Raw genomic sequence first — 16,015 nt, 5'->3', positions numbered from 1 at the left:
CAATAATTTCTACTTTTGTAGTGCATGTACATGTAGGTTTGACTTGCAGACCAATATAACATTTTGTGAAAGACATTTAAATAGCATGTGTTGAATCAATGGTGTGAGATAATGACTGATACAAAGTATTCATGGATGAAATGTTAAAGGATTATCAATTTGTATGATGTAGGATGCAAATATGGGAGAAATTCAACTTGAATATAAAATATCAACACGTTTTAATGAGACACTAAGAGGAAACATATATATTGAATGTAATACGTAAACTAAATAAATCAAATGGTTATGAGCTATAAAGCAAAGATAAAGTGTTTGACAAAGGCATATACACTGTACAAAAGTATCTAACATCTGACATAAAGTATTAAAATTGTGTTTTCTATAAAATCATTTCAGAATTATCTGATCAGATTATTCTTCTAAACTTTAGTTAACAAACTGATTTAAAACTCATAAAACGGAATATGACTTCTTATATTATAGAGCATACCTATTCCATAAGACAACAAGAAGGTAAACAATTACATCTCCCAAAATTTAGAACGATACATGGTCAATTTTCATTGTATTTTGTGGGCAGTGAATTTTGGAATAGATTACCTATCAATGTCAGATTAACAAGGTCTAGAAATGAGTTTCAGAATTCTGTCATTTGTTGAACAAATTATGAATGAAATACAAAGTTTAATAGTCTTGTTTTAATAAAATATACAAAGAAAAAAATAGAATTAATCAAATATGCTTTTATTTAAAGTTCCTCTTTCATCACTTCATTATGATTAAGGTTAAGATTTGATAAATATAAGTTTCTTAATACCTTATTAGATAAACAAAATACACAATAATTGTTCAATAGAGTCCATCTTCTTGGAAAAAGGCTCTGCTATAAAAATAGCTAGTGAACACTGCTTAACTAATTTTCAAACAAAAATTGGTAGAACAGTGTATGCTGTAAATAACTTGGGGTATAAACAAATATATCGGCACAAACACACGCACGCACACACACACACTAACAAGAAATGACTACCGGTACACACATTGATGTACATATACAATAAAATGATTCACAGTTCACAATTCACATCATAAAAGTAAAACATAAAGATTTTAAGTGTTTTTTGAAAAACAAGAATAATCCACTCTGTATTTTTATCACCTATTACGATTGCTGACATTTCAGAATTTGTTTTAGTGGTTTGAAAAAAAATGGGAGTCCGGGATTTGATGACATAAGTGTTTAGGTGTACAAAAAGACTACCTGCTTCAACTCAATTTACAACCACTGTGTAATATTGTTAAATTTTCATTAGAACCTGGAATATTTTCTGACAAACTGAAATTGGCAAAAGTAGTTCTAGTGTTTGAGAAGGGGGCTAAATACAATGTATTAAATTATAGACTGATTTCCTGATTATCTGTATTCACAAAGACGTTTGAAAACAAATTATGTACCATAAACTTATGAATTGCAATGAGATAAGTAATATTATGTATGAGAGACATTTTGGTTTTTCAACAAAGTCATTCAACAAGTACAACACTTTTAGAATTTACCCACAATCTTGCCAATGTATTAGAACAAAAGAAATGTATAATCAGAATTTGTATAGATCTTTTAAAAGCCTTTGATTGTATAAACCATAGAATTTTGTTACATCAATTAGAACACTATGGAATAAGAGGAAATGTTTTCAATGGTTCCAAAGTTACCTTTTTAATCACAACCAATTTAAATGTGTTGAAAAGTGTACATTAAATGAACAATACATACCCTATGGTGTTCCACAAGGATCAGTCCTTGGACCATTTTTGTTTTTGTTATTTATCAATAATTTTCAGTATGTCAGTGACCGTTTTCTTTCCCTTATGATTGCAGATAATACAAATTTGTTTTTTTGAAGTAATAATGTATTAGAACTGAATAATGTAATTAACTGAACTAAAAAATGCTGAAATGTGGTTTAGCTTTAGCTGTTTGAAAACTAATATGGAAAAAACCTGTTACATGATTTTCAAACCTAAAAGCTTGTTTCTGGATGATTCTTTGCTGCTGTTATTAATTGGTGATAACGAAATACAAAAGGTTGACCAGACAAAGTTTCTTGGTGCGACAATTGATCCAAAATTATCATGGAAGGAGCATGTAAATTATATATCATGTAAAAACATTTTTCCACTGAAGGTATCTTTAATATTGTATAATATTCTTATTTCATATTTTTCATATTACAACATAGTATGGGGAAATTGTGCAATAACAACAAGCTATAGATTGTTTATACTTCAAAAACAGGCATTAAAAATAATGTGCCATAGCACTCCTCTTTTTAGTCAAATGAAAATTTTAAATATTTATCAAATGAATCGGTTGCAAGTTGCTATATTTATGTATTCATATTTAGAGATACACTTCTGCCCAAATTTAATCATATTTTTAATTTGAATTGTACATTTCATTAGTATAATTTATGAATGCAGGGGAATATCGCTTGCCACTGTTTAAAAAAAAATTGTCAAGAAACACTATAACATTTTATTGGAACGAAAGGGCGGAATGCTGTCCCAAACGATTTGAAGTTGTGTCCAACATTGTTAAATTTCAAAAAGAAATATAAATCCTATTTGCTGTGCAAAAACACTTAAAACCTCAGGTCATGCATGTGAACTTTCTTTTTATTGTTTTGTATCTTTTTCTCTCTCTCCTCCATGATTTTCCTAATATTACTTTACACTGGGATTGCCCCAGATAAGCCTTTTGGGGCTTTTGGTGAACCCCCCCCCCCTCCCCCATATTCAAATATCAAAGTGCACATGTAGTTTTTACCTTCTCCTTTTCAAATGTTCTTTTGTTTAATCGTTGAATGTTTTCCGTATATATTGTTGTTTCTCTGTAATTTGTATATCATGTATTATTATATATTAAGTTGCATTTTCTCGTTTTTATCTTTGAATGTGGAAATTAATAAATGAAATGAAATGAAAATATGTGTAGTTTTACATAGATTTAACAACCTTCTTGCTGTAATAAAACAAAATGTATTTATATAGAATAAGTAACTGTTCATATGTTATCGGTAATATGATACAAATATACGGATAAAGTGTAATTGTTACAAAAAGATAAATGCAAATGGATCTCTAAATATGCCTCGGCCTATGACCTTTAACATCTGTCCTCACAAACTCTTTTCATTTGTTCTTTTCATGCATATACGCAGGCAGTATAATAGACTGAATGCAACCATTTTCTTCATTTTCCAGAGAAAAGCCTTCATACCCTTATTTCAGTGACTCCTTAATTTTCAGTCCTCAAATGTCTAAGAGAGCTGCAGACTATGTCCTTAAATTCTATTCCCAGGTCCCACCGATTGGGAATAACGTATTCCCATTTCACCAGCAACTCGTACTCAAATGAACTCATACACAAACAAAACTGTTCCACTAAGGTATTCTCTCTGATCTATACATCACCACAATTCTGCCTACCATAGATGCAACAATCAAAGACTACCAACTTCAATTCTGACAGCATCATATTTTGCCCTTTGCCTAATGCTCATCCAGATTGGAAGCAACTATTCTTTTCAATTTGAAAGACCCTCACACTCTTACGGTACTTTAGGTAAGACGGTTGTCCGCAAAGTTCCTGGAGAGGGAGCCATTTCCACACTCTAGCTGTACTTTGAAGGTGTTCAGACTGTCTTCATACTGCTGCAACCTATAAAATGCAATGGAAAACAAAACAATCAACTTTTAAAACAGACATCATCATACCATCGTTGTTATTATCATTTCCATTAATCTTCTATACTCCTCATTAATCTTCAATATTTGCCACTCTAAGAGGTGGGATGTTGTGTCCCTTGTTAGCTAACTCTTCAAAGTCCTGTCTCTAGCATCTTCCGCCAAAGCAAGGAAAGCAATTACTAAAATGTTCAAATAGCTTTTTTTGTTACGTTCAGACTTTACTCTAACAGACTACCATCATATCTCAAAGATCATAACATTTAATCAAGGGCAACTTCCATTAAGGTATCAAGGGGGTGTTTCACAAAGACTAAGATTGAATTTAAGTTGGACTCAACTATGGCAGGCCATTCCTGCCACTGTTTGCTCTCACCATTTACTGGCATTGGTCTCTCAAGGGACGTACAAATTATGGTCACGTATCTACAGAATTCACATTTGTTTACAATTCATTAATCAAGGAAAAAATATTATCTAAAGATCATTCATTGAGAGACCAATGGTGAGAGCAACCAGTGGCATGAATAGCCTGCGGTAGATAAGTCGAACTTAAAGTCGATCTTAGTCTTTGTGAAATACCCCCTGGCATTTGAAACAACTGCTTTCTTTTAAGGACAGTGTACAGGAGTGATGCAATAAGGTTAAGACACATAAAGCAGGGTATGTACTCACGATTCTTTAACAGCCCTTGGCACCGGGACCATTCCCAGACTGTCCAGAGGCAGGTCTTGGATAAGCTGCTGTACAGATGACATCAAACTATCTGTCCTGTAGTCAGCTCCTCCATACCTCACCCTTGAAAAGCCAGAAGTCTGCGGCAATTGAAAGGAGATTTCTTTGTTTACACATTTTTGAAGATAGGTTTAGAAATAGGTTTACGGTAAGGTAAAGTGTTCAGTCCAGGGGGGTGTTTCACAAAACTTGTCATCAGTGACAAATATCGGTTTTTGTTATAAGCTACTGAAATCCTTGCTTCTGATTGGTTATCAGCAGATTTGTCACTGATATTTGTCATTCGTCATTGAGAGAAGGCTTTATGAAACGGGTCCCAGGGATTAAGTTGCGACTAAATCACTGGAATGAGCAGTGATCTTAGATCTGGAAAATCCTGGGTTTGAAATCTGTTGATGTTATCAACGTACTATCCAGGCTATTTAAATAATTGCTCAGTCCCTTGAAAAAGACTTGATATAGTAGCTAGGTCTTCTGGTTGCTTGTCTACAAGCACATACATTCTAAACCAAAACCTTTAAAGCAGAACAAATCTATGAATGATTATTTCTGACGGCAGATTGCAGATATCAAACATTTACAAGTAGCTGTTCACAAAAACTCAAGTGCCTCTAGACAACAAATATACATAATTTTGTTTAAAAAAATGAACAAAATGATCTAATTTATTTTCCCAGTGTCTATCCAACACAATAAAATATCTTTAATAGATTTGCGATAAATGGACTGTTTGTATTTTTTCGTGTCGAATCAATGAAGACTAAACGTTTTGGACAGGTTAACTGTCCATCGTCAGGAAGTCGGTGGGGGTAGTGGACAAAAATATGTTGGATAAATGTTGAATATATTAGATGAATGTTGAATATATGATATATGTTAGAAGGTCAACGTAGAGGCAACACAGTCTTGCCGATAATTATTGTTTTTAGATCTCCGTAGGAGCAACAAAACCTTGCCGATAATTATTGTTTTTAGATCTCCGTAGAGGCAACACAGTCTTGCCAATAATTATTGTTTTTAGATCTCCGTAGGGGCAACAAAACCTTGCCGATAATTATTATTTTTAGATCTCCGTTGGGCCAACAAAGTCTTGCCGATAATTATTGTTTTTAGATCTCCGTAGGGGCAACAAAACCTTGCCGATAATTATTGATTTTAGATCTCCGTAGGGGCAACAAAACCTTGCCGATAATTATTGTTTTTAGATCTCCGTAGAGGCAACACAGTCTCGCCGATAATTATTGTTTTTCGATCTCCGTAGGGGCAACAAACCCTTGCCGATTATTATGTTTTTTAGGTCTCCAGAGGGGCAACAAAACTTTGCCGATAATTATTATTTTTAGATCTCCGTTGGGCCCACAAAGTCTTTCCTATAATTAGTCTTTTTAGATCTCCGTAGGGGCAACAAAACCTCGTCGATAATTATTGTTTTTAGAGCTCCGTAGGGGCATCAAAACCTTGCCGATAATTATTGTTTTAGAGCTTCGTAGGGGCAACGAACCTTGCCGATTTTTATTGTTTTTAGATCTCCGTTGGGCCAACAAAGTCTTGCCGATAATTATTGTTTTTAGATCTCCGTAGGGGCAACAAAACCTTGCCGATAATTTTTGATTTTAGATCTCCGTAGAGGCAACACAGTCTTGCCGATAATTATTGTTTTTAGAACTCCGTAGGGGCAACAAAACCTTGCCGATAATTATTGTTTTTAGATCTCCGTAGAGGCAACACAGTCTCGCCGATAATTGTTGTTTTTCGATCTCCGTAGGGGCAACAAACCCTTGCCGATAATTATGTTTTTTAGGTCTCCAGAGGGGCAACAAAACTTTGCCGATAATTATTATTTTTAGATCTCCGTTGGGCCCACAAAGTCTTTCCTATAATTAGTCTTTTTAGATCTCCGTAGGGGCAACAAAACCTCGTCGATAATTATTGTTTTTAGAGCTCCGTAGGGGCATCAAAAACCTTGCCGATAATTACTGTTTAAGAGCTTCGTAGGGGCAACAAAACCTTGCCGATTTTTATTGTTTTTAGATCTCCGTAGGGGCAACAAAACCTTGCCGATTTTTATTTTTTTTAGAGCTCCGTAGTCGCAACAAAACCTTGATGATAATTATTCTTTTTAGATCTCCGTAGGTGCAGCAAAGTCTTGCCTATAATTATTGTTTTTAGATCTCCGTAGGGGCAACAAAACCTTGTCGATAATTATTGTTTTTCGAGCTCCGTAGGGGCAACAAAACCTTGCCGATAATTATTGTTTTTAGAGATTCGTAGGGGCAACAAAACCTTGCCGATTTTTATTGTTTTTAGAGCTCCGTAGAGGCAACAAAACGTTGCCGATTTTTAGTGTTTTTAGAGCTCCATAGGGGCATCAAAACCTTGCCGATAATTATTGTTTTAGAGCTTCGTAGGGGCAACAAAACCTTGCCGATTTTTATTGTTTTTAGATCTCCGTAGGAGCAACAAAGTCTTGTCGATAATTATGGTTTTTAGAGCTTCGTAGGGGCAACAAAACCTTGCCGATTTTTATTGTTTTTAGAGCTCCGTAGTCGCAACAAAACCTTGACGATAATTATTCTTTTTAGATCTCCGTAGGGGCAACAAAACCTCGTCGATAATTATTGTTTTTAGAGCTCCGTAGGGGCATCAAAAACCTTGCCGATAATTACTGTTTAAGAGCTTCGTAGGGGCAACAAAACCTTGCCGATTTTTATTGTTTTTAGATCTCCGTAGGGGCAACAAAGTCTTGTCGATAATTATGGTTTTTAGAGCTTCGTAGGGGCAACAAAACCTTGCCGATTTTTATTGTTTTTAGAGCTCCGTAGTCGCAACATAACCTTGACGATAATTATTCTTTTTAGATCTCCGTAGGTGCAGCAAAGTCTTGCCTATAATTATTGTTTTTAGATCTCCGTAGGGACAACAAAACCTTGTTGATAATTATTGTTTTTAGAGCTCCGTAGGGGCAACAAAACCTTGCCGATAATTATTGTTTTTAGAGATTCGTAGGGGCAACAAAACCTTGCCGATTTTTATTGTTTTTAGAGCTCCGTAGGGGCAATTTTTATAGTTTTTAGAGCTCCATAGGGGCAACAAAACCTTGCCGATTTTTATTGTTTTTAGAGCTCCATAGGGGCAACATAACCTGCCGATAATTATTGTTTTTAGATCTCCGTAGTGTCAATAAAACATTGCCGATTGGAACTAAGTTAGACCTAGTAATAATGTTGGTTTTAAACTAAAGATGACAGATTTTTTTTTGCTTTTTTTTTTCTTCAAAATAGGGGTGCGACTTATACACAGGTGTGCCTTATAAAAATATATTTAAACAAATCGGGAAGCAAAACAAAAATCGGAAAATAATCGCGAAAAAAAGAAAAGAAAAAAGAAGGTAATTATCAGCCCTATATCTGGTAAAGTATGACGATAATACATCTTTATGTTGGAAGATGGTATGTTCTGACCTGTGGAAAGCTAGGTGTGATGCTTGTTGTGACCTCTGTCGTTTCCTTAGGAGCAGTTGGCGGTTGACTGACAGGTGCTGTACCGCTCTTACTTCTCACCAATTCATTCACCTTGTCCTCAATCTAATAGTGCATAGACAATGAAAGGTGATAAATAGTTGCATGCACACATAGGCCTAGAGGGAAAACGAATTCGTCCAAAGTTATATGGCGAACAGTAATATTGCACGAATGGTGACAATGGCAGTGGCGGATCCAGGAATTTCTTACCGGGGGGGGGGGGGGGAGGGGCACAAAATAGCATGGGGTGAAATATATGGAAAACGATGGTGGGTCTGGGGTGGGTCTGGGAGAGGGTCAGAACCCCTCTAAGAGGCTGTTCACACCGGCACAGATAGCGCGCGCTAGACCGCGCTATCTCCGCGGTTTGGAAGGTACAACGTCGTTTCGGTCCGCCCAACAGCGAGCCACGGCGAGCCAACACTGGAGCACCTCTTGGGGGTGGTCCACGAGAGATAGCGCGGGCTAGCGCGCGCTAGAAAAAAGGGGGTGCTACGATAGACCGCGCTATCTCATTGCGGTGTGAACAGCCTCTTAGAGTAGGAAGTATTTGCAATTTTAGAACCAATATATACGCGTATTTCAGGCACTTCCTGGAGTAATATGACGTAAATTTGTTTTCTCCTACCCCTCCAAGAGTAGGGATCTTTTGCAATTTGAGGACCACATTTGGCGGATTAATGTCCTCCGGCACTTCCTGTTAAAAAGCGAGGCCTTCTGATTGGTTAGAAATTAGAGAAAAGTGATCTGTCTCGTCGCGAGACGTTGTATATGCTTCGTTGCTGCACAATGCACAAGGACGGTGGTCTGGTACTTCACCAGTAGTACTTGCAAAATTTATCTAGAGTGTATAAACTGTGTTAATTGTTCTAGGGCGTCGCTAGACCATTTTCAGTGAGGGCGGTGTAGAGGCCACCGATTACCGACAAAACTAGCCACCAGTTACCGACAAATATATTAATGCAAATGTCCCAATGTCTACAAATTTAACCCTATAAATCCGGGTCTAGGAACTAAGTTATTTTTCAGTTCCCCCTCCCGCGCGAAGCGATAGCTTTGACACTTCATTACATTATTAGAGAAAGAAGACAATTTGTTGTAACGTTCCCGACTCTTAATCCTTGTCTAAATTCAGTTTCACCCCTCCCGCGCGAAGCTTTGGCGTTTCATTAAATTATTACTCTTAATCCTTGCCTGAAGCGAAGCACCGAAGCTGTCACGATTCATCAAATTATTAGAGAAAGAAGACCATTCGTTGTATTGTTTTCGTTTCTTAATCCTTGTCTGAATTCAGTTTTCCCCCTCCCGGTTGAAGCGCGGAAGCTTTGCCATTTCATTAAATTATTAGAAAAAGAAGACGATTCGTTGTACCGTGCTCTACTCTTAGTCTGAAATCAATTTAAATTATAAGAGAAAGAAGACGATTCGTCTTTAGATGAATCTTTATATTAATCTTTGTCTGAATTTTCAAAAACGTTTCTTTGTCCGATAAAAAGTCACAGTTCGTAGGAAAAAAGCTTTGACGTTTCATTAAATTATTACTCTTAATCCTTATCTGAAGCGAAGCGCCGAAGCTTTGACGTTTCATTAAATTGTTAGAGAAAGAAGACGATTCGTTGTACTGTTTACGACTCTTAATCCTTGTCTGAATTCATGACCCCCTCCCGCTTGAAGCGCCGAAGCTTTGACGTTTCATTTTATCATTAGAGAAAGAAGACGATTCGTTGTAATGTTTTCGACTATTAATCCTTGTCTGAATTCTGTTCCCCCTCCCCCTACCGCTCGAAGCGCGGAAGTTTTGCCGTTTCATTAAATTATTAGAGAAAGAAGACGATTTGTTGTACTGTTTACGACTCTTAATCCTTGTCTGGATTCAGTTTTCCTTCTCCCGCTTGAAGCACGGAAGCTTTGACGTTTCATTAAATCATTAGAGAAAGAAGACGATTCGTTGTAACGTTTTCGACTCTTACTCCTTGTCTGAATTCAGTCCCCCCCCCCCGCCCCAACCGCGGAAGCTGTGACGTTTTATTAAATTATTAGAGAAAGAAGACGATTTGTTGTACCGACTCTTAATCTTTATCTGAATTTTCAATTTTGTCCGATATCTTATTTTGTCCGATAAAAAGTCACAGTTCGTAGGAAAAAAGCTTTGACGTTTCATTAAATTATATTAATCCTAATCCTTGTCTGAAGCGAAGTGCGGAAGCTTTCACGTTTCATTATATTATTAGAGAAAGAAGACGATTCGTTGTACCGTTCTCGACTCTTTATTCTAGTCTGACTTTAGTTGCCCCCCTCCCGCGCGAAAGCCTCGACGTTTCATTAAATTATTACTCTTAATCCTTGTCTAAAGCAAAGCGGGGAAGGTTTTAAGTTTCATTAAATTATTAGAGGAAGAAGACGATTCGTTGTACTGACTCTTCATCATTGTCTGAATTTTCAAAAAGGGTTTTTTGGCCGAAAAAAAATTCAGTTCGTAGGAAAAAAAGCTTTGACGTTACATTAAATTATTACTCGTAATCCTTGTCTGAAGCAAAGCGCGGAAGCTTTCACATCTCATTAAATTATTAGAGCGAGAAGATTCATTGTACTGTTTTCGTCTCTTAATCCTTGTCTGAATTCAACCCCCCCCCCTCCCGCCTGAAGCGCTGATGCTTTGACGTTTCATTGGCCGATAAAAAGTCACAGTTCGTAGGGGGGGGGGGAAATGACATATACATCTCACCGACATATACATCTCACAAACTTTAAACTTTTGCATTGATATAGCACACGAGGATCGAGCAAGAATACCGACACAGCGAAAATGGGAAAAATGAGAAAAGGGGGATGGAAAGGGAAAGGGAAAGAAAAGAAAAACGGAAAGGAAAAGAAAGAAAAGAAAAACGGAAAGGAAAAGAAAGAAAAGGGGAAAAGAAAAAGAAAGAAAAGGAAAAAAAAAAAGGAGAAAAGGAAAAAAAAAGGAGAATAGGAATAAAAAAGGAGAAAAGGAAAAAAAAAGGGAAAAAAGGAGAAAAAGGAAACAAAAGAAACTGGGGGTGAAAGAGAGGAGAGAGAGGGGGGTGAGAGCCCGAGATAAGAGAGAGAGGGCGATGTTGGGCGGAGTCGCCATGTCGAAGGAGCAAGAAAGATACGTATAGATAATTATGTTGCTGTATCGGGTCCGCTTTGTCTGTATTCTTGCTCGATTTTCTTGTACTATATCAATGCAAAAGTTTGAAGTCGGTGAGATGTATTATGTTGGTCGGCCGGCAAAATTGAGACGATGATTAAGAGTCGGTACAACGAAATGTCTTCTTTCTCTAATAATTTAATGAATTCAGACAATTCAGACACCCCCCCCCCCCCCCCCAAGGTTTCTTTTGTTTCCTTTTTCTATCTTTTCTTTTTTTCTTTTCTTTCCCATTCCCCCTCATTTATCCCCTCCCCCTTTTCTCATATTTCCTGACAGCAGCGCAATTTTACTGACCATATTCTGACAGGTTGGGGAGGGGGTGTCACAACCCCCCCCCCCCACCCCTTTAGTGATGCCCCTGGTTGTTATCCCATTATTCTTTTAAAAGAAATGCAATTCCTCATGCTCTCGCACCTTTCTTCTATCGTTGTTTAATACTCTTTCATTTTTGTTCCTTTCTCTTTTAACTCACAATTGATGTATTACTTTTTTGGGGGGGGGGGGGGCTACACACCTTGCAAGAGGGACCCCATATTATGCAAACTGCGAAATTGCGTGCCCCCTGCCCCTTTCCTTTGTCAAGAACCCTTTTTTAAGAAGTATGCATAAAATTTGAATATGTCAGTAAACATATCAGTATATCTCCTTTACTTATGGTTTATGATTTTAACACCATGGTACTATTAGAATTATTGTTACCATTTCTCAATAGGAACATATACCAGTAGTGTTTCTTCCCTATCAAAGGGTTAATCATTTTCCTTACAAACGTCAGGAATATCTTTTGATTGATAAATAATTCAACTATTTTTTGAGACCATGTGTAAAAATCATTACCCTGATTGAAACACACACATTTCATTCCAATGAAAAGCTTCAAGATCATATTTTATACTCATTCATGCTTAAAATGCGAGAAGATGCCAGAATGTACAATAGATCATCTATTTTGGGACAATTTGGAATTCTACTCTTGGGGGGGGGGGCAACTTTCTTTTAACGTTGTAACGTTTTCGACTCTTACTCCTTGTCTGAATTCAGTCCCCCCCCCCCCCCGCCCCAACCGCGGAAGCTGTGACGTTTTATTAAATTATTAGAGAAAGAAGACGATTTGTTGTACCGACTCTTAATCTTTATCTGAATTTTCAATTTTGTCCGATATCTTATTTTGTCCGATAAAAAGTCACAGTTCGTAGGAAAAAAGCTTTGACGTTTCATTAAATTATATTAATCCTAATCCTTGTCTGAAGCAAAGTGCGGAAGCTTTCACGTTTCATTATATTATTAGAGAAAGAAGACGATTCGTTGTACCGTTCTCGACTCTTTATTCTAGTCTGACTTTAGTTGCCCCCCTCCCGCGCGAAAGCCTCGACGTTTCATTAAATTATTACTCTTAATCCTTGTCTAAAGCAAAGCGGGGAAGGTTTTAAGTTTCATTAAATTATTAGAGGAAGAAGACGATTCGTTGTACTGACTCTTCATCATTGTCTGAATTTTCAAAAAGGGTTTTTTGGCCGAAAAAAAATTCAGTTCGTAGGAAAAAAAGCTTTGACGTTACATTAAATTATTACTCGTAATCCTTGTCTGAAGCAAAGCGCGGAAGCTTTCACATCTCATTAAATTATTAGAGCGAGAAGATTCATTGTACTGTTTTCGTCTCTTAATCCTTGTCTGAATTCAACCCCCCCCCCCTCCCGCCTGAAGCGCTGATGCTTTGACGTTTCATTGGCCGATAAAAAGTCACAGTTCGTAGGGGGGGGGGGGGAAATGACATATACATCTCACCGACATATACATCTCACAAACTTTAAACTTTTGCATTGATATAGCACACGAGGATCGAGCAAGAATACCGACACAGCGAAAATGGGAAAAATGAGAAAAGGGGGATGGAAAGGGAAAGGGAAAGAAAAGAAAAACGGAAAGGAAAAGAAAGAAAAGAAAAACGGAAAGGAAAAGAAAGAAAAGGGGAAAAGAAAAAGAAAGAAAAGGAAAAAAAAAAAGGAGAAAAGGAAAAAAAAAGGAGAATAGGAATAAAAAAGGAGAAAAGGAAAAAAAAAGGGAAAAAAGGAGAAAAAGGAAACAAAAGAAACTGGGGGTGAAAGAGAGGAGAGAGAGGGGGGTGAGAGCCCGAGATAAGAGAGAGAGGGCGATGTTGGGCGGAGTCGCCATGTCGAAGGAGCAAGAAAGATACGTATAGATAATTATGTTGCTGTATCGGGTCCGCTTTGTCTGTATTCTTGCTCGATTTTCTTGTACTATATCAATGCAAAAGTTTGAAGTCGGTGAGATGTATTATGTTGGTCGGCCGGCAAAATTGAGACGATGATTAAGAGTCGGTACAACGAAATGTCTTCTTTCTCTAATAATTTAATGAATTCAGACAATTCAGACACCCCCCCCCCCCCCAAGGTTTCTTTTGTTTCCTTTTTCTATCTTTTCTTTTTTTCTTTTCTTTCCCATTCCCCCTCATTTATCCCCTCCCCCTTTTCTCATATTTCCTGACAGCAGCGCAATTTTACTGACCATATTCTGACAGGTTGGGGAGGGGGTGTCACAACCCCCCCCCCACCCCTTTAGTGATGCCCCTGGTTGTTATCCCATTATTCTTTTAAAAGAAATGCAATTCCTCATGCTCTCGCACCTTTCTTCTATCGTTGTTTAATACTCTTTCATTTTTGTTCCTTTCTCTTTTAACTCACAATTGATGTATTACTTTTTTTTGGGGGGGGGGGGGGCTACACACCTTGCAAGAGGGACCCCATATTATGCAAACTGCGAAATTGCGTGCCCCCTGCCCCTTTCCTTTGTCAAGAACCCTTTTTTAAGAAGTATGCATAAAATTTGAATATGTCAGTAAACATATCAGTATATCTCCTTTACTTATGGTTTATGATTTTAACACCATGGTACTATTAGAATTATTGTTACCATTTCTCAATAGGAACATATACCAGTAGTGTTTCTTCCCTATCAAAGGGTTAATCATTTTCCTTACAAACGTCAGGAATATCTTTTGATTGATAAATAATTCAACTATTTTTTGAGACCATGTGTAAAAATCATTACCCTGATTGAAACACACACATTTCATTCCAATGAAAAGCTTCAAGATCATATTTTATACTCATTCATGCTTAAAATGCGAGAAGATGCCAGAATGTACAATAGATCATCTATTTTGGGACAATTTGGAATTCTACTCTTGGGGGGGGGGGGGCAACTTTCTTTTAACGTTGTAACGTTTTCGACTCTTACTCCTTGTCTGAATTCAGTCCCCCCCCCCCCCCCCCCGCCCCAACCGCGGAAGCTGTGACGTTTTATTAAATTATTAGAGAAAGAAGACGATTTGTTGTACCGACTCTTAATCTTTATCTGAATTTTCAATTTTGTCCGATATCTTATTTTGTCCGATAAAAAGTCACAGTTCGTAGGAAAAAAGCTTTGACGTTTCATTAAATTATATTAATCCTAATCCTTGTCTGAAGCAAAGTGCGGAAGCTTTCACGTTTCATTATATTATTAGAGAAAGAAGACGATTCGTTGTACCGTTCTCGACTCTTTATTCTAGTCTGACTTTAGTTGCCCCCCTCCCGCGCGAAAGCCTCGACGTTTCATTAAATTATTACTCTTAATCCTTGTCTAAAGCAAAGCGGGGAAGGTTTTAAGTTTCATTAAATTATTAGAGGAAGAAGACGATTCGTTGTACTGACTCTTCATCATTGTCTGAATTTTCAAAAAGGGTTTTTTGGCCGAAAAAAAATTCAGTTCGTAGGAAAAAAAGCTTTGACGTTACATTAAATTATTACTCGTAATCCTTGTCTGAAGCAAAGCGCGGAAGCTTTCACATCTCATTAAATTATTAGAGCGAGAAGATTCATTGTACTGTTTTCGTCTCTTAATCCTTGTCTGAATTCAACCCCCCCCCCCCTCCCGCCTGAAGCGCTGATGCTTTGACGTTTCATTGGCCGATAAAAAGTCACAGTTCGTAGGGGGGGGGGGGGGAAATGACATATACATCTCACCGACATATACATCTCACAAACTTTAAACTTTTGCATTGATATAGCACACGAGGATCGAGCAAGAATACCGACACAGCGAAAATGGGAAAAATGAGAAAAGGGGGATGGAAAGGGAAAGGGAAAGAAAAGAAAAACGGAAAGGAAAAGAAAGAAAAGAAAAACGGAAAGGAAAAGAAAGAAAAGGGGAAAAGAAAAAGAAAGAAAAGGAAAAAAAAAAAGGAGAAAAGGAAAAAAAAAGGAGAATAGGAATAAAAAAGGAGAAAAGGAAAAAAAAAGGGAAAAAAGGAGAAAAAGGAAACAAAAGAAACTGGGGGTGAAAGAGAGGAGAGAGAGGGGGGTGAGAGCCCGAGATAAGAGAGAGAGGGCGATGTTGGGCGGAGTCGCCATGTCGAAGGAGCAAGAAAGATACGTATAGATAATTATGTTGCTGTATCGGGTCCGCTTTGTCTGTATTCTTGCTCGATTTTCTTGTACTATATCAATGCAAAAGTTTGAAGTCGGTGAGATGTATTATGTTGGTCGGCCGGCAAAATTGAGACGATGATTAAGAGTCGGTACAACGAAATGTCTTCTTTCTCTAATAATTTAATGAATTCAGACAATTCAGACACCCCCCCCCCCCCCAAGGTTTCTTTTGTTTCCTTTTTCTATCTTTTCTTTTTTTCTTTTCTTTCCCATTCCCCCTCATTTATCCCCTCCCCCTTTTCTCATATTTCCTGACAGCAGCGCAATTTTACTGACCATATTCTGACAGGTTGGGGAGGGGGTGTCACAACCCCCCCCCCCCACCCCTTTAGTGATGCCCCTGG

General features: G+C 37.5%; 1 protein-coding gene across 1 annotated transcript in view; it reads right to left on the bottom strand.

Annotated features, from left to right (window-relative positions):
* Positions 1–912: 912 nt before the first annotated feature.
* The window catches only part of LOC579073 (serine/threonine-protein kinase TBK1), a 42,897-nt gene continuing 27,794 nt past the window's right edge, over positions 913–16,015 (bottom strand). The window contains exons 15-17 of the mRNA XM_779207.5: positions 7,947–8,069; positions 4,426–4,565; positions 913–3,724 (exon numbers count right to left, since the gene is read on the bottom strand). Of these exons, the coding sequence (XP_784300.4) occupies positions 3,625–3,724; positions 4,426–4,565; positions 7,947–8,069 (363 nt within the window). The 3' untranslated portion in view covers positions 913–3,624. The remainder of the gene's footprint in view (positions 3,725–4,425; positions 4,566–7,946; positions 8,070–16,015) is intronic.

The sequence above is a fragment of the Strongylocentrotus purpuratus genome, unplaced genomic scaffold (assembly GCF_000002235.5).
Source record: "Strongylocentrotus purpuratus isolate Spur 01 unplaced genomic scaffold, Spur_5.0 spur5_scaffold_6, whole genome shotgun sequence".
In the NCBI taxonomy this organism is placed as follows: domain Eukaryota; kingdom Metazoa; phylum Echinodermata; class Echinoidea; order Camarodonta; family Strongylocentrotidae; genus Strongylocentrotus; species Strongylocentrotus purpuratus.
The sequence above is the reverse complement of the archived record's forward strand: the minus strand, read 5'-3'. Positions and strand labels throughout refer to the sequence as shown.